At 35.0% G+C, this 23,903-nt stretch overlaps 3 protein-coding genes across 3 annotated transcripts; 1 reads left to right on the plus strand and 2 right to left on the minus strand.

Moving 5' to 3' along the window:
• Nucleotides 1-623: 623 nt before the first annotated feature.
• Nucleotides 624-2,665, minus strand: LOC141334952 (uncharacterized). The gene is made up of 2 exons (XM_073840173.1): nt 2,478-2,665; nt 624-1,351 (listed from the first exon to the last, which is right to left on the minus strand). Exons 1-2 carry the CDS (start codon nt 2,611-2,613, stop codon nt 624-626), a joined length of 864 nt encoding a protein of 287 aa, XP_073696274.1. The 5' UTR covers nt 2,614-2,665.
• A 4,659-nt stretch (nt 2,666-7,324) lies between these two features.
• On the plus strand, nt 7,325-9,608 carry LOC141335902 (uncharacterized). Its single transcript, XM_073841457.1, has 2 exons — nt 7,325-7,512; nt 8,652-9,608. The coding sequence occupies exons 1-2, from the start codon at nt 7,377-7,379 to the stop codon at nt 9,377-9,379; spliced, it is 864 nt and encodes a 287-aa protein (XP_073697558.1). The 5' UTR covers nt 7,325-7,376; the 3' UTR covers nt 9,380-9,608.
• Nucleotides 9,609-13,082: 3,474 nt separating this feature from the next.
• Nucleotides 13,083-22,697, minus strand: rnf185 (ring finger protein 185). The gene is made up of 7 exons (XM_073840812.1): nt 22,600-22,697; nt 19,462-19,664; nt 19,336-19,354; nt 19,143-19,255; nt 17,496-17,550; nt 14,627-14,744; nt 13,083-13,205 (listed from the first exon to the last, which is right to left on the minus strand). The coding sequence occupies exons 2-7, from the start codon at nt 19,626-19,628 to the stop codon at nt 13,108-13,110; spliced, it is 570 nt and encodes a 189-aa protein (XP_073696913.1). The 5' UTR covers nt 19,629-19,664; nt 22,600-22,697; the 3' UTR covers nt 13,083-13,107.
• Between the last annotated feature and the right edge of the window lie 1,206 nt (nt 22,698-23,903).

A 23,903-nucleotide genomic window follows, 5' to 3' on the forward strand; every position in this document is an offset into this window, starting at 1 on the left:
CTGAAAGGTGAGCAGCCTTTTATTTTAAAAGTGTGTTTTATTAATCAAAGAAAGATAAAACGACAAAAAATGATTTTCTTACTTAGTATTTTTGTCTTGTTTTCTAGTATAAATATCAAAACATTCTTGAATCAAGTTAAATTTACTTTAAAAGTAAAACGACTTAAGATATTACATCTTTTAAAAAAAAAAGATAAAAATTTTGTTAGTTTTTGATTAAAACAAGCTCAAATATCTGCCAATGGGGTAAGAAAAAAACTTTAGTCTTTGAATTACGATTTTTTTTCTTACCCATTGGCAGATTTTTTGCTTGTTTTAAGCAAAAACTAATACAATTTTAATCTTTTATTTTTTAGAAAACAAGACTTGTCTCTTGTCGAGTAAATGCATCTTGATTTAAAAATGTTTAGATATTTATACTAGAAAACAAGACAAAAATACTAAGTAAGAAAATCTTTTTTGGCAATGCGACAAATATATTTTACACCCAGCTAAGGTTAAATTTACAAATGCATCAATTTTGCAACAAAACAATAATGATATTTTACAAAACAGGGTGTAAACTGAGATATATACAGAAACAAAACATCTTTAGTCTTGTTTGAGGAGCAAAATCTCAAACTTCAGTGAGTTGAAAGTGAAGATGTGGACTGGTCTTTGAACTCTGCGTCAAACATGATCTGCTGGATCTGCATCTTGACGGCGGCTCTTTTCTGCGGCGTCAGTCTTTTGAGAGCAGGAACGTAACTCAAGAGAAACAGCTCATCCTCGTCGAACGCTCGCTCCGCTTTCTGGCAGCTCTTGGCCGCCTCTTTCTGCTCCGTCTTCCCGTCGAGGTCGGCGTGGGTCGTGACGGGCAGCGTCTGCGGAGCGGAAGCGGAGGCCTGCGACACCTTCAGTCCGGGAGGCAGACCGGCGACCACCGCCAGCTGGGTCATGGGCTGGAGCGGTTTGACGGGCGCCAGCTGAGTGACGATGGACAACGGCAGCTGAGACAAGGGCTTGATCTGAGCCGCGACGGCCGCTTTCACCTGATGCTTGGACTCCGGGACGTTGAGCGCCAACTCCTTGGACTTGGCCGCCTGGGCTTTCTCCGGGCCGCATTTGGAGTCGGCGCCGCTGGAGTCGTCGAGCGAGTCGTCGGGAGAGTCCTGAGAGTCCGCCTCCTCCGGAGCCTCGTCTTCGCCGTGCCGCTTCCTCTTCCTGATGTGAGCGTCCAGAAACGCCAGGCTTTCTCTGTGCGGCCAGTAATGCAAACGCCGGCCGCCTTCTTCCTTCCTCAGCTTGCACAGTCTCCTCTCTCGGATGTATCTGTCCCTGATGGTCTTCCATCTGCGTTTGCACTCCACCACTGAACAACAAACACACAGTCAGTCTCACACACTTTCTCAAACTCCCCTGCTCAAGAAAAAAATACTACTGGCTGGTTTTAGAGTGGTTTTGGACACTTTGGGAGACCAGCTAAAACCAGCCAACTAGCCTAGGCTGGTTTCAGCAGTTTTTTTTAGCAGGGTCTTCATGTCAAACAACCAGTAAAAACCTCTGTTCTTTGGTCAAACACACTCAACTGTTGAGACAATGACTGTAATCCTCTATACACTGCAAAAAATGCTTTTCTTACTTAGACTTTTTGTCGTTTCCAGCCAAAATATCTAAAAATTCTTAAATCAAGAAGGATTTTCTAGATGAGTAAAAATTTTTGTCTTGTTTTCAGAAAAAACAAGTCAAAATTAAGTGCATTTTTTGCTTGAAACCAGCTAAATAATCTGCCACTGGGGTAAGAAAAATAATTTTGTTTTCTCATCCCATTGGCAGATTATTTTCCTTGTTCTAACCAAAAACTCACTTATTTTGACTTGTTTTTTTCTTTTTTCTTTTCACTGATCTAGAAATATTAGATATTTTGGTTGGAAACAAGGCAAAAAATCTAAGTAAGAAAAGCATGTTTTGCAGTGTGGCTCTTACTGTATGAGTATGAATTTGAACGCAACGCGCTAAACTGCACGTTAAGCGCGTTGCGTTTATATTCTGCATTCGCTTAAATAATATATGCATCATCAATAGAGTATATTAACTTTGATTTGTTAATATCACTGTTTTACTACATTAATCACGTGTTTCGAATGATATCCCAGCATAATAAAGCTTCACTCATGTGTTCAATCAGATCGACGTGCGCGTTTTTCAGTCACATCGGACGCGTTCTTGTGTTTAGAAGGGACGCGCTTTTAAAAGTTGAAATTTTACTCAAAAAACACCTGAGGAACTCAAGAACGCGCCCTAAATGAATTACTGTTAACTTCATTTAAAACGCGTCCGTTATAATCAACTACTTGAGAAGTAGTTTTAATTCAGATGAACGCGTTCTAGTTTGTCGAGTTTGTATAATATAAGCAAAGTCTGCAAAAGTCAAACGCTTGACAAGGAAAGAGCGCGCGGCCAAACCAAACGCGCGCGTAATGTTGACGCACACTGACCGGAGAGACCGACAGACGCGGCGACCTCCCTCCACGCTTTCACCCTCCGCTCTGAGCTGCGATAATCGTGCAGCGACACGTTGTACAGCACCGGGTAAGCGTAAACGGTCTGGATTAGTTTCTCAGTCACGGCCATTGACTTTATTCACTTGCTGCTGAGACGCGTCGAACGGAACGCACTCCCGGAATCGCTCACACCGTCGCGTCGGAAGTGCGCGACACGCGCAGAAGCGGGACGTCATGGCGGGATTTTGGACCAATGAGATTTCGCAGTGGGCGGGACTAAGCGGAGCGTCGCGTCACAAATAGAAACAGCAAGCGTCAGTCAAAAGGTTTTGATCGGGGTTTATCCGTCAAATCAAAATCATCAGATTCAGACAATAATAATATTTCTTCCTGCAGTGCTGCAGTTGTACAAGTCTCAAGTCAGTTTTAAAAAGTAAAATAATTGCAGGAGTTATCTATAGGATCTTACACAGAGTGCGTCCCAAACAGCATCAGTTTAACATCAAAGCTGAAGTGTGTTACGCCAAAAGATTTTTTTTAAACAATACATGCATGCACTATAAATGTGTTGCTCATTATTCTAGTTGTAATGTATTCTCTTTGTCACTTCTCTGTCTTTTAGCAAGTGTTCCAATTCGACACTTTTTTTCATTTCATGGCTTAGACAAGGCAAACTTCTTCAACTGTGTGATGATGATGATGATGATGCGGGTGCGCGCCGCGCGTTCAAATGTTGTTCAAAGTAGCCACGCCTCCGACGCACGCCATTGGTTAAACAAGGACGTGTCGCGTCAGGGTTAGGTTAAGGTTAGGCTGAGCAGTTTTTTTTTCTTTTTGGTTGAGAAGGTGTTAAATTTTTCTTTTGGTGTTTAGAATAGCCTCCTTGCTATGTTTTTAAATGGCAGAAATAGTAAGAGTAATTAACTACTATTGTTTGCATTTCCTTCAACAGGTTTGTATATATAATTTGCACATACTAATAAAGTTATTCTGTCGACATCAAGGGTTATGGAGTCACTTTCTTATTTACTTGTATCAAAAAACATTTTAATGCAAACTATTACTTTATTTGAAATACGCTCACACATTTAATTTTAGAAATACTTAAAGACCTTTACGGGACTGTTTGCTGTGTGTCAAAATGTTTATAGTTTTAATAAGCAGACATCAGGCTATATTTAATGTTCACGTGTTCTGAAGATATCAGGCCTGATTGTATTTATAACATGAGCAATAAATTAAGGGTGACACTGAATGAAACACAATTCTGAAACAAAGTAACTGTTACTTATCTGAAAAAGTAACTCAGATATTTTTTAATTTTTGTAAATTAAAAAACAAAGTTACCAGTTGCTTGAAAAAGTAATCCCCAACACTGGCTGTGTCTGAAACCATGAAACTCATATGTGACCCTGGACCACAAAACCAGTCATAAAAGTACATTTTTTAAAATTGAGATTTATATAAATAAGCTTTCCATTGATGTCTGGTTTGTTAGGATAGGACAATATTTGGCCGAGACACAACCATTTGAAAATCTGTAATCTGAGGGTGCAAAAAAATCAAAATATTGAGAAAATCGCCTTTAAAGTTGTGCAAATGAAGTTCTTAGCAATGCATATTACTAATAAAAATTAAGTTTTGATATATTTACAGTAGGAAATTTACAAAATATTATCATGGAACATGATTTTGACTTAATTTTGACGTAAAATTATAATTTTGACCCATACAATGTATTGTTGGCTATTGCTACCAATATACCTGTGCTACTTAAGACTAGTCGCATATATGCAGTGTCAGACAGATGAATTGACATGCACTAAGGTAAAGGCCTGGTTAATACACAGAATGATGTGCCTATGAGAAGCCATTGATATTCATAAGGCCTGCTGCCTTCTCTGGTCTCACATCAGGATTAATAACACACAAGATTAGCACAATGACGTTTAATGTTGCCAATACATTCTCAATAACGTCATTTTACAAAAACCTAAACATTATAGCTTTAAACATTCAGAAAAAAAGGGAGAGCAAAATGTACAACACATAGAAAACTCACTTTGAAAGTTGTTGCAATGAAATATATACAGAAATACAACATCTGTCATATAATTTAACTATAAAACATGCACAAAATATTTGAGAGGTTTCATTGGTCTTTGAACTCTGCGTCAAACATGATCTGCTGGATCTGCATCTTGACGGCGGCTCTTTTCTGCGGCGTCAGTCTTTTGAGAGCAGGAACGTAACTCAAGAGAAACAGCTCATCCTCGTCGAACGCTCGCTCCGCTTTCTCCTCCGTCGTCCCGTTGAGGTTATCGGCAGCGGCTGATGGTGTTTTCATGCGTGTCTGCTCCTCAGGAGAGTCCAGCTCCTCCGGAGCCTCGTCTTCGCCGTGCCGCTTCCTCTTTCTGATGCGAGCGTCCAGAAACGTCAGGGTTTCTCTGTGCGGCCAGTAATGCAAACGCCGGCCGCCTTCTTCCTTCCTCAGCTTGCATTCCACCACTGCAGGGGAAAATTACATTTTTATATTTTAATTTAAAAAATCAGCTGTTGATTCTTCAAACTGTAGTATTAAAAAATTTCTAAATAATAATAAACACAACTACACTGCAAAATCAGTTGGAGTAGGGGAGAGCGGGGTAAGTTGTCACACTGTTCATAACTCCAACACTAGAAGCTCAAAAATGAAATAGCCACTTTGTGTGACTTCTTCTTCTATAGTCAACCTCCTGTTCCTGAGGTGAGCACAATTTTTTTTTATCTTTCAATTTTCTTCAGTACAACTTTGTTAGGTATAGATGTTAAAAAGTATTATTTTGTACAAAATAGAGGAGACAGTAACGTGTCTTTTCACACTTTAGCTGGAGTGCTATGTTGAGCTAACCCTGACATTTAGCCAACATTAGCATACATGTCAGTTTGGGGCAAGTCGACACATGTGACAACTTGCCCCAGTACAAATACATGCTCAAAATCAATTTATGTGCGCCAGAATTGTGACTCTGATTAATCAGATACAGGGCGTCTGTTTTGTTCAGAGGTTCAACATATTAAGTTAAACGAGTTATTTGCAGCATTTCATTCAGTTATCATGGATTTATGTGCAAGCCAGAGAACATTTGAGTTTAAAGTTCAAAGTAAAGTGTCTTGCCACTTAATGTTTTAATTGAAATGTGTATTGGATTTAATTTTTTTTTTTTTTTTTTTCAAATTTTCTAGGCATAATTGTTCATATTTCCAGTATTGGTTTGAATTTAACCATTAAAATCAATAATCACAATGAAGTAGTTGTGTTCTTATTTTTAGATAATCTAGTGTGACAGCTTACCTCCCGATGGGGCAAATTGTCACAAGTGCACATTCTCCATTCAACAGTCTATAACTCCGTAATGAGATAAGATATGAAAATGTAATGAATACATCATATGAGACTTCCTTCTTTCATTTGGTAAGACATTTATTCCATTGTGATGGTGCTCAGTAAAAGTTAGACAGTGTGAAAAGTGTGACAACTTACCCCGCTCTCCCCTACATTTTACAAGAAAATATCACTTTAGATTTTCTACATTTTCAATGTGTTACTTGTCATTCTTTGTCATTGTTTCTGACATTTACTCAGTGTAACCTGATATTATTTTTTAACATGCACAGATTTTCTTTAATGGCATTGATGGTTTCATGAAGAGCTTTTAACATCCATTCTTCTTTCCATTGCACAAAAAGTTGTTTATAGTTGAAAAAGGTTCTTTAGATTATTAAAATGTTAAGAAATTGTTTTCAGAACTGATCACCAAAAATGTTTCTTCCATGGCATCCACCTTTGTGTTTAAGTGTGTTTTTAAGCCTATAATGTTCACTATGCATGATCTTATGAATATGATTTAACGCAATCATTACGTGCACGAAGCATTCTATACTATCACTGCAAATTGAGGATAATATCTGAGCGCTAGATGCAGAGTCCGCGCGCGCGTAATGTTGACGCACACTGACCGGAGAGACCGATGGACGCGGCGACCTCCCTCCACACTTTCACCCTCCGCTCCGAGCTGCGATAATCGTGCAGCGACACGTTATAAAGCAGCGGATAAGCGCAAACGGCCTGGATGAATTTCTCCGCCTCAGCCATTGAGTTTATGGAGCTTCGGATGAGACGCGTTTTTTAGATCGTATTTCCGGAACCGCACAGCCGCGTCAGTAACGCGCGACTCACGCATCGCAAGCGATTGGTAGATCACAGTTTGGTAGCGGATTAAAAGTGGAAGAAAAACTTAAACTACTACTATAAAGCAGATCCAGCTCTGATTTGAGCATCTGATTCAGGAAAATCACAAAGTCAAACCTCCAGCTTTAGTGTCTTGAGTCTTGAAAAAAATAAAAACATCTACTGATGCTTATGTTAAGTGGTTTATATGAGCTTTATACACTCACACACATACAGTATATTAACATCTTAATATCACTGTTAGCATTTTTAAATGAAATTTTAATACAATTATAAAGGCCTAAATAAAAATACTAATATGTTTAAGTATTACAAGGATGCAAGATCATATTAAATAACTCTTCCTGCGAATTCTTTACTTTTTAAAACTGACTTGAGACTTGTACAACTGCAGTACTGCAGGAAGAAATATTATTATTGTCTGAATCTGATGATTTTGATTTGACGGATAAACCCCGATCAAAACCTTTTGACTGACGCTTGCTGTTTCTATTTGTGACGCGACGCTCCGCTTAGTCCCGCCCATTGTGAAATCTCATTGGTCCAAAATCCCGCCATGACGTCCCGCTTCTGCGCGTGTCGCGCACTTCCGACGCGACGGTGTGAGCGATTCCGGGAGTGCGTTCCGTTCGACGCGTCTCAGCAGCAAGTGAATAAAGTCAATGGCCGTGACTGAGAAACTAATCCAGACCGTTTACGCTTACCCGGTGCTGTACAACGTGTCGCTGCACGATTATCGCAGCTCAGAGCGGAGGGTGAAAGCGTGGAGGGAGGTCGCCGCGTCTGTCGGTCTCTCCGGTCAGTGTGCGTCAACATTACGCGCGCGTTTGGTTTGGCCGCGCGCTCTTTCCTTGTCAAGCGTTTGACTTTTGCAGACTTTGCTTATATTATACAAACTCGACAAACTAGAACGCGTTCATCTGAATTAAAACTACTTCTCAAGTAGTTGATTATAACGGACGCGTTTTAAATGAAGTTAACAGTAATTCATTTAGGGCGCGTTCTTGAGTTCCTCAGGTGTTTTTTGAGTAAAATTTCAACTTTTAAAAGCGCGTCCCTTCTAAACACAAGAACGCGTCCGATGTGACTGAAAAACGCGCACGTCGATCTGTTTGAACACATGAGTGAAGCTTTATTATGCTGGAATATTATTCGAAACACGTGATTAATGCAGTAAAACAGTGATATTAACAAATCAAAGTTAATATACTCTATTGATGATGCATATATTATTTAAGTGAATGCAGAATATAAACGCAACGCGCTTAACGTGCGGTTTAGCGCGTTGCGTTCAAATTCATACTCATACAGTAAGAGCTACACTGCAAAAAATGCTTTTCTTACTTAGATTTTTTGCCTTGTTTCCAACCAAAATATCTAAAATTTCTAGATCAGTAAAAAGAAAAAAACAAGTCAAAATAAGTGAGTTTTTGCTTAGAACAAGGAAAATAATCTGCCAATGGGATGAGAAAACAAAATTATTTTTCTTACCCCAGTGGCAGATTATTTAGCTGGTTTCAAGCAAAAATGCACTTAATTTTGACTTGTTTTTTCTGAAAACAAGACAAAAATTTTTACTGATCTAGAAAAGCCTTCTTGATTTAAGAATTTTTAGATATTTTGGCTGGAAACGACAAAAAGTCTAAGTAAGAAAAGCATTTTTTGCAGTGTATAGAGGATTACAGTCATTGTCTCAACAGTTGAGTGTGTTTGACCAAAGAACAGAGGTTTTTACTGGTTGTTTGACATGAAGACCCTGTTAAAAAACTGCTGAAACCAGCCTAGGCTAGTTGGCTGGTTTTAGCTGGTCTCCCAAAGTGTCCAAAACCACTCTAAAACCATCCTGGTTGACCAGCTAAAACCAGCCAGTAGTATTTTTTTCTTGAGCAGGGGAGTTTGAGAAAGTGTGTGAGACTGACTGTGTGTTTGTTGTTCAGTGGTGGAGTGCAAACGCAGATGGAAGACCATCAGGGACAGATACATCCGAGAGAGGAGACTGTGCAAGCTGAGGAAGGAAGAAGGCGGCCGGCGTTTGCATTACTGGCCGCACAGAGAAAGCCTGGCGTTTCTGGACGCTCACATCAGGAAGAGGAAGCGGCACGGCGAAGACGAGGCTCCGGAGGAGGCGGACTCTCAGGACTCTCCCGACGACTCGCTCGACGACTCCAGCGGCGCCGACTCCAAATGCGGCCCGGAGAAAGCCCAGGCGGCCAAGTCCAAGGAGTTGGCGCTCAACGTCCCGGAGTCCAAGCATCAGGTGAAAGCGGCCGTCGCGGCTCAGATCAAGCCCTTGTCTCAGCTGCCGTTGTCCATCGTCACTCAGCTGGCGCCCGTCAAACCGCTCCAGCCCATGACCCAGCTGGCGGTGGTCGCCGGTCTGCCTCCCGGACTGAAGGTGTCGCAGGCCTCCGCTTCCGCTCCGCAGACGCTGCCCGTCACGACCCACGCCGACCTCGACGGGAAGACGGAGCAGAAAGAGGCGGCCAAGAGCTGCCAGAAAGCGGAGCGAGCGTTCGACGAGGATGAGCTGTTTCTCTTGAGTTACGTTCCTGCTCTCAAAAGACTGACGCCGCAGAAAAGAGCCGCCGTCAAGATGCAGATCCAGCAGATCATGTTTGACGCAGAGTTCAAAGACCAGTCCACATCTTCACTTTCAACTCACTGAAGTTTGTGTTTGAGATTTTGCTCCTCAAACAAGACTAAAGATGTTTTGTTTCTGTATATCTCTCAGTTTACACCCTGTTTTGTAAAATATCATTATTGTTTTGATGCAAAGTTGATGCATTTGTAAATTTAACGTCAGCTGAGTGTAAAATATATTGTGTAAATATATATTGCAAAAAATGATTTTCTTACTTAGTATTTTTGTCTTATTTTCTAGTATAGATATCTAAACATTTTTAAATCAAGATGCATTTACTCGACAAGAGACATGTCTTGTTTTCTAAAAAAATAAAAGATTAAAATTTTGTTAGTTTTTGCTTAAAACAAGCAAAAAATCTGCCAATGAGTTTTTTTTTCTTACCCCATTGGTAGATATTTTTGGTTGTTTTAAGCAAAAACTAACAAAATTTTGATCTTTTTTTTTTTTTTTTTAAATGATGTAGTATCTTAAGTCGTTTTATTTTCAACTCACTGAAGTTTGAGATTTTGCTCCTCAAACAAGACTAAAGATGTTTTGTTTCTGTATATATCTCAGTTTGAATGTGGTTTGTGCTGGAATAAACAGCCTCACTGATTCGTTTAGTTATTTATTTGGTGCAAAACACCCTGTTTTGTAAAATATCACACTGTGAGAAAAAATAAAATGAATAAAAAAAAGTTAAGTTTTGTGCCGTGACATTGTCCGTTGAGTTTACAGTCATTTATTTTAATCATAAACACAATGGATATGCATCATTTAAAACACTATACAGAAAATTAATATTTTCTAAAACATCTGCCAATGGGACAAGAAAAAAAATCTTGTTTAGCCTTTTAATTAAGATTATTTTTCTTGCCCCATTGGCAGATATTTGCTTGTTTTAAGCAAAAATGAACTAAATTTTGATTTTTTTTTTTTTTTTTTTTTTTTAGAAAACAAGACTTAATATCTTAAATGATTTTACTTGTCTCTTGATTCAAGAATGTTTATCTATTTATACTAGAAAACAAAAATACTAAGTAAGAAAATCATTTTTTCGCAGCGAGAGTAAAGTGGATCCTATCTTTACAGACTTATGTTTTCAGCATGTCTTGATGATCTACTGCTGAACAGCGAATAGAAATGCTTGCCAGTGTCTAAATGAAGCTGATGTTTTGTTTCATTGACTCTTGAACTCAAGGAAAACTAATGCAGTTTAAAACTAAAGATAAGATTCTTTATCTGTTCATATTGACAGTTTAGTGATGGTATAGTTAACTGGTTACTAGTTAACTATCTTACTTCCCCTAGTAAAAAAGTAATAGATTTCAAATGCATTTTTTAGACTAAGAATAGTTCAAGTCGTAATTAAACTTTAATGGAGCACTACTTGTGCACAATGCACATTTCTTACTATTAAAACTAAAATATGTTTTAATGTCACTATTGATGAAGATTGTATGCTTTAAATAATATTGGTCTTTAAATGCAAGATATTTAAAGTGTACCTAAAGTATACTTGCAGTTAAGCAGAATAAAATATACTTAAGTATATCTTTAGTTGGACTTCAGCACTATTAACGTGCATCAAGTACAAAATTAGTTGTTCCAATTTAGCAGACTTGAACTATACCAGTTTAGTATACTAAAAGTACAATTGCATAATATGTAAATGTATTTGTAGCATACTTAGCATGAAATAGATTTATTTTAAATACATTTTAGTATGTTTATTTTTTTTACTAGGATCTACAGAGTAAAAATGTCTTCTTTTCAGAAAAAACAAGTCAGAATTAGGTGCGTTTTTGTTTGGAACAAGCTAAACAATCTGCCAATGGGGTTAGAAAAATAATCTTGTTTTCTGTTTGAAATAAGATTTTTTGCTTACTCATCTAGAAAATCCTTCTTGATTTAAGAATTTTTAGATATTTTGCCTTGAAACAAGACAGAAAAATCTTTTGCAGTGCATCGATGTCCATAATATGGAAAAAACTTTTTTCTTTGTGTTCAACAGAAAAAAATGACAGATTTTAACTTTTGTTTGACAGAACAGAATGTTATTAGTGAATTTAGTGAAAGTCAAAAGTTTACTCCCCCCTTTCAAAATCTGCAAAATGTTATTTATTTGAGCAAAATAAGAGAGATCATACAAAATGCATGTTAGTGTTTATTTAGTACTGACCTGAATACGATTTTGCAAATTAAAGATATTCACATATAGTCCACAAGAGAAAATAAAAGTTGAATTTATAAAATTCTGCTTGATTCTTAATACTGTGTTGTTCTCTGAATGATCCACAGCTGTATTTTTTTGTTTAGTGATAGTTGTTCATGAGTCCCTTGTTTGTCCTGAACATTTAAACAGCTGCTGTTCTTCAGAAAAATCCATTCTGTGGTTTTCCATAATTTTTGTGTATTTGAACCATTTCCAACAATGACTGTATGATTTTGAGATGCATCTTTTCACACTGAGGACAACTGAGGGACTCATATGCAACTATTACAGAAGATTCAAACACTCACTGATGCTCCAGAAGGAAACACCATGCATTAAGAGCCGGGGGTGAAAACTTTTGGAATTTGAAGATCAGGGTAAATTTAACTTATTTTGTATTCTGGAAAACAAGTATCTTGTGTAGCATCTAAAGGGCAGTACTAAATAAAAAAAAAACATGATATTTAGCCAAAATAAGAAAAATACCCACATCTTCATTCTGTTCAAAAGTTTTCACCCCCGGCTCTTAATGCATGGTGTTTCCTTCTGGAGCATCAGTGAGTGTTTGAACCTTCTGTAGTAGTTGCATATGAGTCCCTCAGTTGTCCTCAGTGTGAAAAGATGGATCTCAAAATCATACAGTCATTGTTGGAAAGGGTTCAAATACACAAAAATGATGGAAAAACCACAGAATGGATTTTTCTGAAGAACAGCAGCTGTTTAACTGTTCAGGACAAACAAGGGACTCATGAACAACTATCACTAAACAAAACACAGCTGTGGATCATTCAGAGAACAACACAGTATTAAGAATCAACAGGATGTAAACTGTCTCTTGTGGACTATATGTAAACATCTTTCATGTTAAGTATCTTCTTCAGGTCAGTACTAAATAAACAACATGCATTTTGTATGATCCTCTTATTTTGCTCAAATAATTAACATTTTGCACAAAGTAAGAGATTATGATTTAAAACACTTCTGGATAATTAAGTAAATAAACAAACTTCCAAAAACAAGTTTATAATTAAATTTAATCAGTCAACATGTGTTTTTAGGACATTCTGAATGTTCAAACCTCTATTTTCCAAAAACAAAAGAGAACAAGAACAGACGCTCTACCTCAGCCCACGGACTTTGATATTTACAAACAGAAAGATTTCAAATAAGCTGGAAATATATGTTTAAAAAGTTGTTAGGAAGTACATTTATGCATTCATATGATTTTATACCAGTTTTACTACAGTGAGTAACATAATTTGGCACCGGAATCGTAGAAAAGTCTGATAAATGACTTCATCTTAAGAGAAATAAGACTAGAGTTTATTTAAAATCATATCTGGGAAGAGAACTAAACATTAGACAAACCGAAGCGTGTTTCTCACAGTATCACAGACACGCGATCACACGCAAGCCCTGCATCTCTTTCACAGAAAAAGAGCCGTCGACACGTTTCCAACCTCTGAAAGCTGACCCTGATGACTACTGTGATCTCTGTGGGTTAGTCAGCCGTTAGTCCTCCTCAAGACCTCCTGATCATCAGGTTCATCAGCGTTTAAGCGATCAGCAGCCAGAACATGATGAGCAGCGCCACAAACAGGAAGAGGCGGGACAGGAACTGCTCGTCCGTGTGCTGAGGGGTTCCTGGAGCTGCTGCCGAGAGACAAACAAATAAAGACGTGTTGAACACATCAATGCAGCTCTTTATTCACCGCTTCAGTTCATCAGTAACATCTCCAGAGAACTAATCCAGCATTACAGGTGTTTTAAACTAAACTAGATCAAAAAAAAACTTTAAGTTGGCTTAAGAAAGCTGATCAGAAAATTTCAAGTTCCAAAAGTTAAAATAAAGTTTAATAATGTTTGATGGTTTTCAGTCTGGAATAGGTTGAAGTTTAAAGTAGTTTTAAAAGCTTAATGTTAGATAGATAGCAAGAAACTAGTGTGCCTAGCATGTTGTTAGCATGTTTCCAGCATGATTAACATGTTACTAGCATGTTAGCAAGTTACTAGCATAAGCATGATTAGCATGTCACTAACATGTTGTTAGCATGTTTCCAGCATAATTAACATGTTACTAGCATGTTAGCATGATTAGCAAGTTACTAGCATAAGCATGTATAGCATGTCACTAACATGTTGTTAGCATGTTTCCAGCATAATTAACATGTTACTAGCATGTTAGCATTATTAGCAAGTTACTAGCATAAGCATGATTAGCATGTCACTAACATGTTGTTAGCATGTTTCCAGCATAATTAACATGTTACTAGCATGTTAGCATGATTAGCAAGTTACTAGCATAAGCATGATTAGCATGTCACTAACATGTTGTTAGCATGTTTCCAGCATAATTAACATGTTACTAGCATGTTAGCATGATTAGCAAGTTACTAGCATAACAATGATTAGCATGTCATTAACATGTTGTTAGCATGTTTCCAGCATAATTAACATGTTACTAGCATGTTAGCATGATTAGCAAGTTACTAGCATAAGCATGATTAGCAAGTTACTAGCATAAGCATGATTAGCAAGTTACTAGCATAAGCATGATTAGCAAGTTACTAGCATAAGCATGATTAGCATTTCACTAACATATTGTTAGCATGTTTCCAGCATAATTAACTTGTTACTAGCATGTTAGCATGACTAGCAAGTTACTAGCATAAGCATGATTAGCATGTCACTAACATGTTGCTAACATGATTCCCATGTTTTTAGCATGTTTCTAGCATAGTTAGCATGTCACTAGTATGTTGTTAGCATGATTAGCATGTTACTAGCGTGTTGCTAGCATGATTAACAAGTTATTAGAATGTTGCTAACATGATTAACTTGTTGGTAGCATGTTTAGCATGTTGGTTATGAATTTTTGAGTCAAAATGAAAACAATAATTCAACATATGTGCACAGATGAATCATTCACCATTGAAATCTATAACATGCACATAGAAAAGATAATTTTGTTGAATTTTCATTTCACACAGACTTCCATCTTTTCATTGAGTGAAAACTTTATCAATCATTTTTGTAATGCTGGTTAAAGTATTGTGTCATGGTTTAGCACACACCTGGAGGTGGTCGTCCGTCGTTGATATTAAACGCTGTAGCAAAGATCCCGAAAGGAAAAGCCCCGATACCGAAAGACATCTGGAAGCCTCCATCGCCGAAGCCAAAACCCTGAAACCCCTGCAAACACAACAACTGTCAGCTGACCATATTAAACACACAACAGTAACACTCTGACCACTCAATACATCAACAATCTCTATCAGAGTTTTTAAATTAACTCAAAGTATTTTGAGAGTAAAGTCGAAGTATTCCGAGAATAACGTCGAAATATTACCAGAACAAAGTCAGTATTTTGAAAGTAAAGTCGAAATACTACGAAAATAACGTTGAAATATTACAAGAATAAAGTCAATATTTTGAAAGTAAAGTCAAAGTATTTTGAGAGTAAAGTCGAAGTATTCCGAGAATAACGTTGAAATACTACGAGAATAACGTTGAAATACTACGAGAATAACGTCGAAATACTACGAGAATAACGTTGAAATATTACCAGAACAAAGTCAGTATTTTGAAAGTAAAGTCGAAGTATTTCGAAAGTAAAGTCGAAATACTACGAAAATAACGTTGAAATATTACAAGAATAAAGTCAATATTTTGAAAGTAAAGTCAAAGTATTTTGAGAGTAAAGTCGAAGTATTCCGAGAATAACGTTGAAATACTACGAGAATAACGTTGAAATACTACGAGAATAACGTCGAAATACTACGAGAATAACGTTGAAATATTACCAGAACAAAGTCAGTATTTTGAAAGTAAAGTCGAAGTATTTCGAAAGTAAAGTCGAAATACTACGAAAATAACGTTGAAATATTACAAGAATAAAGTCAATATTTTGAAAGTAAAGTCAAAGTATTTTGAGAGTAAAGTCGAAGTATTCCGAGAATAACGTTGAAATACTACGAGAATAACGTTGAAATACTACGAGAATAACGTCGAAATACTACGAGAATAACGTTGAAATATTACCAGAACAAAGTCAGTATTTTGAAAGTAAAGTCGAAGTATTTCGAAAGTAAAGTCGAAATACTACGAAAATAACGTTGAAATACTACGAAAATAACGTCGAAATACTACGAGAATAACGTCGAAATACTACGAGAATAACGTTGAAATATTACCAGAACAAAGTCAGTATTTTGAAAGTAAAGTCGAAGTATTTCGAAAGTAAAGTCGAAATACTACGAGAATAACGTTGAAATACTACGAAAATAACGTCGAAATACTACGAGAATAACGTCGAAATACTACGAGAATAACGTTGAAATATTACCAGAACAAAGTCAGTATTTCGAAAGTAAAGTCGAAATACTACGAAAATAACGTTGAAATATTACAAGAATAGAGTCAATATTTTGAAAGTAAAGTCGAAGTATTTCGAGAGTAAAGTCAAAGTATTTCGAGAGTAAAGTCAAAGTATTCCGAGAATAACGTTGAAATACTACGAGAATAACGTCGAAATACTACGAGAATAACGTTGAAATATTACGAGAATAACGTTGAAATATTACCAGAACAAAGTCAGTATTTTGAAAGTAAAGTCGAAATACTACGAAAATAACGTTGAAATATTACAAGAATAGAGTCAATATTTTGAAAGTAAAGTCGAAGTATTTCGAGAGTAAAGTCAAAGTATTTCGAGAGTAAAGTCAAAGTATTCCGAGAATAACGTTGAAATACTACGAGAATAACGTCGAAATACTACGAGAATAACGTTGAAATATTACGAGAATAACGTTGAAATATTACCAGAACAAAGTCAGTATTTTGAAAGTAAAGTCGAAGTATTTCGAGAGTAAAGTCAAAGTATTTCGAGAGTAAAGTCAAAGTATTTCGAGAGTAAAGTCGAAGTATTCCGAGAATAACGCTGAAATACTACGAGAATAAAGTCAGTATTTTGAAAGTAAAGTCGAAGTATTGCGAGAATAACGTAAAAATACGAGAATTAAGTCAAAATTATGAGAATAAAGTCCAAATATTTTGAGAATAAAGTCTAAATACTTCAAGAATAACGTCAAAGTATTCTGAGAATAAAGTCAAAATATTTCAAGAATAATGTTGAAATACTACGAGAATAAAGTCAAAATATTTATTCACTGTATGACAAAGTACAGCATAAACATTCCGCAAAATGTCTCCGTTTGTGTCCCACTAACAAAAGAAAGCCACAGGAGTCTTACAAAATCAGGTGTGTATAGACAAATTTTAAATTAAGAGAAAAACAAATCCATTAATGTTTGCATACTAGAAAACAAGCTTTATCATGATAAATCATCATTATGCAAGATCTTCAGGAGTTGAGAGAGAGCAGAACGTGATGCAATCTTAATCGTCAGATGTTGTCATCAGGGCACTGAGCTCTTTCCAGTTTCTGTCCACAGAGACAGCCTTAATAAGTCCCAGCGGGATGCTCGTTTGACTAATGAATTACCAACAGGTTGGCACTACAGCAACAGCCGGCGTCCACGTAACAGTTTCATCACAAACGTCTTGTGCAATGATACAGGTGGAATTGCAAACGCTTTTATGAGATTTGATAGTATTTATTACAAAAACCGTCAATGATCATTGTCTTTTTTTTATGGTCTGGTCTCCGTTTTCGCTCAGAAATTGCTAGTAAATTTCACAAAAATGTAATGGCAAATGACATTAAATAAAGCATGAAATTTAGTAGAAAAACTGAAACAGTAGTTTCTTTTGAAATGTGCTCTAATACAACTTCAACTTTTTTCAGTATTAAATGTAACTTTTTTTTTTAACAGTGCAGCTACACAACTTAGAAGAAAATTTGAATCTGCTTGTATTATTAGAAATAATGCAAATAATTCTCAAGATGCAGTTAGTTGACTGCGTTACAGAGAATATACTCACGCCACGATTCTCTGGTTCTGGCCGTTGTCCTTGTGGTCGTGGAGGAGTCCTCTCTCTGAAATCACAAAGAAAAATTCACTTTATGATTAATATTTCAACCAATGATGTACATTAATCACAAGTCAAATCACATTTATCAATCTATCGCTTTATAAAATACAGATTGTTTCAAAGTAGATTCACAGTAATAAAAAGGCAAATAACTTGTACAATTAATCAATTATGAAACTAATTTAAATTCAACTGTAAAGCAGCTCAACGAAAGTCATTATTCAGATCAATTCGGGTTCAATTACAGTGTTTATTAATTATGAGAAGAATTCAATTCAGTGTTATTTTAGTATCACTGAGATACTATTTTGATTTCTATTAATATTTTATAGTAATTTTGCTACGTGTTTTTGTCATTTTATTAGATTTTTTTTAAGTATATGAATATGGTTTTTATTTTAATTTTAGTTTAAATTATTTTAGTACATCAAGTTGAACTAAATTAGTTTCCTTGGCAGTAAGCTGAAATAAAATGTTTATATTTTAAATAAAATGTGAAATGTTAACGCAATTTTAAAATGCTGCTGCTTCTTTTTTTTCTGGAACCTGTGATACTTTTTTTCAGGATTTTTTGATCAATAAAACATAAAAAAAGAACAGTATTTATTTAAAATAGAAAACCTCATTCAACGTTTGGGGTCAGTACATTATTTCGTTCTTTCTCTCTTTGAATGAAATTAATAGTTTTATTCAGTAAGAAATAAGGAAAAGTGATAGTAAAGACTTATATTGTTAGAAAAGATTTATATTTTGAATAAATGCTGTTCTTTTTAACTTTTTATTCATCAAAAATCCTGAAAAAAGTATCCCAGGTTCCAAAAAAAATATTAAGTAGCACAACTGTTTCCAACGCTGATAATAAAAATAAAAAGTCAGTATATTAGAATAACTTCTGAAGGATGTAACACTGAACACTGAAGTAATCGCTGTTGAAAATTCAGCTTTGCATCACAGAAATAAAATTATATTTTTATAGTATATAAAATAAGTATATTAAAATATTTTTTTATATTTTCAATTGCAATATTTCATTACTTTTTTTCTATATTTTTGATCAATAAATATTAAAAATCTTACCGATCCCAAACTTTTGAGTAGCAGATCTTTTGATGAAATTAATAGTTTTATTCAGTAAGAAATAAGGAAAGTGATATTAAAGACTTATATTGTTAGAAAAGATTTATATTAACTTTTTATTCATCAAAAATCCTGAAAAAAGTATCCCAGGTTCCAAAACAAATATTAAGTAGCACAACTGTTTCCAACGCTGATAATAAAAATAAAAAGTCAGTATATTAGAATAACTTCTGAAGGATGCAACACTGAATACTGAAGTAATCGCTGTTGAAAATTCAGCTTTGCATCACAGAAATAAAATTATATTTTTAAAGCATATTAAAATATTTTTTTATATTTTCAATTGCAATATTTCATTACTTTTTTTTCTGTATTTTTGATCAATAAATATTAAAAATCTTACTGATCCCAAACTTTTGAGTAGCAGATCTTTTGCTGCATGATTTATAGTCATGTTTCTAAGCTCTATAACACAAATATCATGTCACAACAGTCCCAGAGTTAGACAGTGGACTGTACCTGGGGTCCTGTTGGCCGGTGCTGCCTCTGCCATACAATGGGATCACTTTATCCCGACTGATTCCGGCCTTACAAACGGGACACACCTGTCTATTCGGCCTGGTTTCCAGCCACTGCAAACCCAGAGACACACGTTTAGGTGACTCATACAACAGTCACATCACATGATCATGAGCGCTTACTGAACACTCACCTGATGCAAACACGGCCAGCTAGGAGAAGACATCACGGTACGATCCAGACAGAAGAGAGAAAATAAAGCAATTACTATTCAATAAGCATTTGATGACAGACTGATGTGCATCAGTAAGGGTCTCACCAGAAGAGATGTCCACACAGACTGATGACGGCGTCTTTGGACGTGTCCAGACAGATGTTGCACTCAAAGGTGCTGTCCTGAGCGCCGCCGCCGCCGCCGCTGTTCTCTCCAGCCGTCTGTCCATTAGCTGATGATGCTGAACTCTCACTGGCCGCCGCACTGGCCATTCTGATTCACCTCGATCACCTCAGCGGATGCTAAACCTATGCGGAAACACAGAAAACTCATGCATTAAACACACAGACATGCACAACAGTTATTGGGACTGCCAGTCAAAAGTTTTAATGTATTTTAAATAAGATTCTAAGCTTCATCAAGGCTGTTTATTTGATTAAAAAAAATACAGAAGAAACATTTAATATTGTGAAATATTATTACGATGTAAAATAACCTTCTTCTATTTTAATACACAATAAAAATCTAATTTATTTTTTGCAATCAATGCTGAATTATTATTAGTGTTGGAAACAGTTTAATGTATTTTAAATAAGATTCTAAGCTTCATCGAGGCTGTTTATTTGATAAAAAAAAATACAGAAAAAACATTTAATATTGTGAAATATTATTACGATGTAAAATAACCTTCTATTTTAATACACAATGAAAATCTAATTTATTTTTTGCAATCAATGCTGAATTTATTCAGCTTCATTACTGCAGTCTTCAGTGTCACATGATCCTTCGGAAATCATTCTAAAATGCTGATTTATTATTAGTGTTGGAAACAGTTTAATGTATTTTAAATAAGTTTCTAAGCCTCATCGAGGCTGTTTATTTGATAAAAAAAAATACAGAAAAAACATTTAATATTGTGAAATATTATTACGATGTAAAATAACCTTCTATTTTAATACACAACAAAATTTTTATTTATTTTTTGCAATCAATGCTGAATTTATTCAGCATCATAACTGCAGTCTTCAGTGTCACATGATCCTTCAGAAATCATTCTAATATGCTGATTTATTATTAGTGTTGGAAACAGTTGTGTTGCTTAATATTTTTTTGACACCTGTGATACTTTTTTCAGCATTTTTTTAATAAATAAAGTTAAAAAGAACAGCATTTCTTTAAAATAAAAATATTTTCTAACAATATGAAGTACCATCTTTCTTTTTTTTTAAAGAAATTAATACTTTTATTCACCAAGGATGTGTTACATTGATAAAAACTGATGGCAAATGTTAATATTTTTAGAAGACATTTATATTTTGAATAAATGTTGTTCTTTTATACTTTATATTCATCAAAGAATCCTAAAAAAAAAAAGAATCACTGGTTCCAAAAAAAAAGCAGTACAACTGTTTCCAACATTGATAACAACAGTAATAAATCAGTTTATTAGAATGATTTCTGAAGGATCATGTGACACTGAAGACTGCAGTAATGGCGTGTGAAAATTCAGCTTTGCATCAGATAAATAAATTATATTATAAAATATATTAAAAGTGGAAAATCATTATTTAAAACTGTAATAATATTTCACAATGTTACTATTTTTTCTGTATTTTTAATCAAATAAATGTAGCTTTGAAGACCACTTCTTTAAAAAAAAACATTAAAAATTTTACTGATCCCAAAGTTTTGAACAGCAATGTATACACACACATATTTATTATGGATATTATAGTTATATATATATAATATTTTTTTTAGTAATTTCCAGTTTAATTTGATTTAAAGTCAATTTTTTTGTGATTTTGCTGTGTGTTTGTCACTCTTTAGTTTTTTAGTTTTAGTTTTGTTTTTAATATTTCTGTTTCATTTTTTTTCTATTTTGTTGTTTTGACACATCTAGTTAAACTAAATAAAAATGAGATTTTTTTTTTAAATAATTTAATTTCAGAATTTTTTTTTTCAATAAAAAGAATGTTTAAAATTTTAGTAAACCATAATAACCCTGATTCATACATATATACATATACATATATATATATCAGTGGCGATTTCTTTAAGACTGCAAGGGAAGCTCAGCTTCCCCTATAATAATGTCACAAAATTAATGGTAAAATTACGTACTATTGTATTAACATTTTATTGACTAAAAATGCGTTAGAAAACGTTCATCTCAAAGACGAATTCGTTCAGAATCAGTTAGATATAGCAGGTCGGCTGACTTGATTTACTTCTCATACATTCCCGTAGCGTCACAGTGCATTTCCCCATTGAAGCCCAGCGTCCATTGACTTCAATGGGGCTGCTTTGAACGTTTTTTTTCAGTGCTTTGAAACTAGACGGTCATTGGATAAACGCTGCGATTATGTCCCGCCCACGGACGCTCAGCGTCTCTGGGGGTGAATGAGGAGTGGGCTGGCCTGGACGCTGAGCTTCTGCGTGATGATTGGAGGGTCTGTCGAAAGATTGCATCTCCTTTTGACTGACAGCGATTTTGTCCTATAAGGAATCGCTGAAGCTATTCGTTCGCGCTCTCTGCGGCAGCTCAGTCCCATCGTGGATTTCTCAAGTTCAGTCGAAATAAAAACTGCTGCAACCTATTTCTTTATATTTGCTTGGCGAAATTGCTTGATTTTCATCATACATTTCACACAATTATACACCACATTCCTTGTTTCACTTTTACAGAGTTTAATATTTTTTTTAGATCATTCATTCATATGAAACTGCACACGAAAAGTCACTGGAAAAGACGCCTAGTTGGTACGACAGGGTCACAGACCATTTTCTTGAAAAGGAACGTAGGGCAGAATTTACTTTTAAATAAATAGACAATTTTATGATGTAGACCGAAAATGAGCTTCCCCTATTTGACAGACCAGTAGCCGCCACTGATATATATATATACACATATACATATATGACATATGTGACATAAACTGTACATGCAGAGAGCAAACATGACAATAAATATAGAGAATATAAATATAAATTTACAGATATATATATATATATATATATATATATATATATATATATATATATATTTACACACTCATATGTATGTCGAAATGTTCCAGTCAGACTCAGAAGAACACAAAGCACTAAGTGCATCACAATCTGATGTTGTTAGCTGATTAGCTGACTAGTTCGCTTCTCTTGCTCAAATAACGCAATTGTCCGTTTATTTGCACGTATAATTACGCGATTATGTTTCTAATAATGTAGAATTAAAAATGTTACCTGCTGCGTCTCATCAAACCGTCTGAAGAAAGAGAAATTAAAGCCGCTGCTGCTTCTCTCAGCAACTTTCAGCTGATTGCGTCAACATTACTCCACCCGGAAGTTAAAACCCACCGACGTCACATGCGTTAGACCAATAGCGTTAGACCAACGTCCAGAACGTTTTCTGTAATCGATACAGAAGGCGTACATAATATTTTTATTACTATTATTATTACGAAAATGTTATATAATTTAATAACAAGTTAAACGTTAATCAACGTTATTTTAAGTGTTTAACCAGACTGTCACGTGATCGCTGTTAATTTTCTCAACGCTGATGTGGATCAGCCAATCGCTGTTGTTGTGATTTCTAGATAGAAATTTTATTTAAGTATTTTATTTGTATCGCAACTACGAATCATTGGGAATTATATATTTATTAATGATTATACACTGAAGCGTCTTAAAAGGAGGACAGAGTCTCTGAGTCTCTGAGCGCCACCTGGAGGAACAACATGATGAGAAATATTGCATTACAACATTATGGACATTTTCCAGAAATAATGGACAGGTAAATGAGGAGAAGAGTAAAAGGTAAGAATAATGGCAGGAATGTATTGTCTGTAATGTGACTGTTCTTGAGTCACTGTCTGTTTTAACTCATTTACAGCTATAATTTTCCTAAAGTACACATACAAAACCACTGTCTCTCTTTTTCTAATTATTATTGCTGATTATTTAGTGTCTGACTAATGTGGATTATGAAAAACTAATGCTGATACCTCTAACTAGTGATATACCACTGATATTTATGTGATCCTGTGATACAATTTAATTAAGATATACACTACTAAAGTTTGGACACACTTGACTTAATTTATTTTTATTTTTTTTAGTCAAATATTAATTATTTAAAAAAGTAAAGTAAAATAAAGATAAATAAAATAAAATAAAATATATATTGTATTTTTTTTTAAATAATTAATATTTGACTAAGAAAACTTAAAGTCAAGTGTGTCTAAACTTTTGACTGGTAGTGTATATGCTAGAAATTATACTAAATCAATTCTGTATTCAATATGAACTAAATATTTCGTAATTCATTTCCAACTTCAGTTTATAATTTTTTATTGTAACTTCAGTTTATAAAGCAGTTTTCTGCATGCATTTAGAAAAACAAATTTTATACTGCAATTGTTGCATGTATTTTGCAAAAACAAATGCATGCAAAAATTGCATTAGATACTGCAGTTGCATTTTTTAGCAGGACAAAAAAACATTTTGTAAATATGCAATGACATGTTAAGCAGTATTGTCCCAAA

The sequence above is a fragment of the Garra rufa genome, chromosome 5 (assembly GCF_049309525.1).
Source record: "Garra rufa chromosome 5, GarRuf1.0, whole genome shotgun sequence".
Classification (NCBI taxonomy): Eukaryota; Metazoa; Chordata; class Actinopteri; order Cypriniformes; family Cyprinidae; genus Garra; species Garra rufa.

Bases quoted from the DNA above. Each gene is read 5' to 3' on its own strand.
- LOC141335902 (XM_073841457.1), top strand. From the start codon at position 7,377: ATGGCCGTGACTGAGAAACTAATCCAGACCGTTTACGCTTACCCGGTG. The intron at 7,513-8,651 runs GTCAGTGTGCGT...TTTGTTGTTCAG, and splicing joins CGCGTCTGTCGGTCTCTCCG to TGGTGGAGTGCAAACGCAGA.
- rnf185 (XM_073840812.1), bottom strand. From the start codon at position 19,628: ATGGCCAGTGCGGCGGCCAGTGAGAGTTCAGCATCATCAGCTAATGGA. The intron at 14,745-17,495 runs GTGAGTATATTC...TTGTGTTTGCAG, and splicing joins CAGAACCAGAGAATCGTGGC to GGGTTTCAGGGTTTTGGCTT. The intron at 13,206-14,626 runs GTGTGTGCTAAA...GTCTCTCGGCAG, and splicing joins CGACGGACGACCACCTCCAG to CAGCTCCAGGAACCCCTCAG.
- LOC141334952 (XM_073840173.1), bottom strand. From the start codon at position 2,613: ATGGCCGTGACTGAGAAACTAATCCAGACCGTTTACGCTTACCCGGTG. The intron at 1,352-2,477 runs GTCAGTGTGCGT...TTTGTTGTTCAG, and splicing joins CGCGTCTGTCGGTCTCTCCG to TGGTGGAGTGCAAACGCAGA.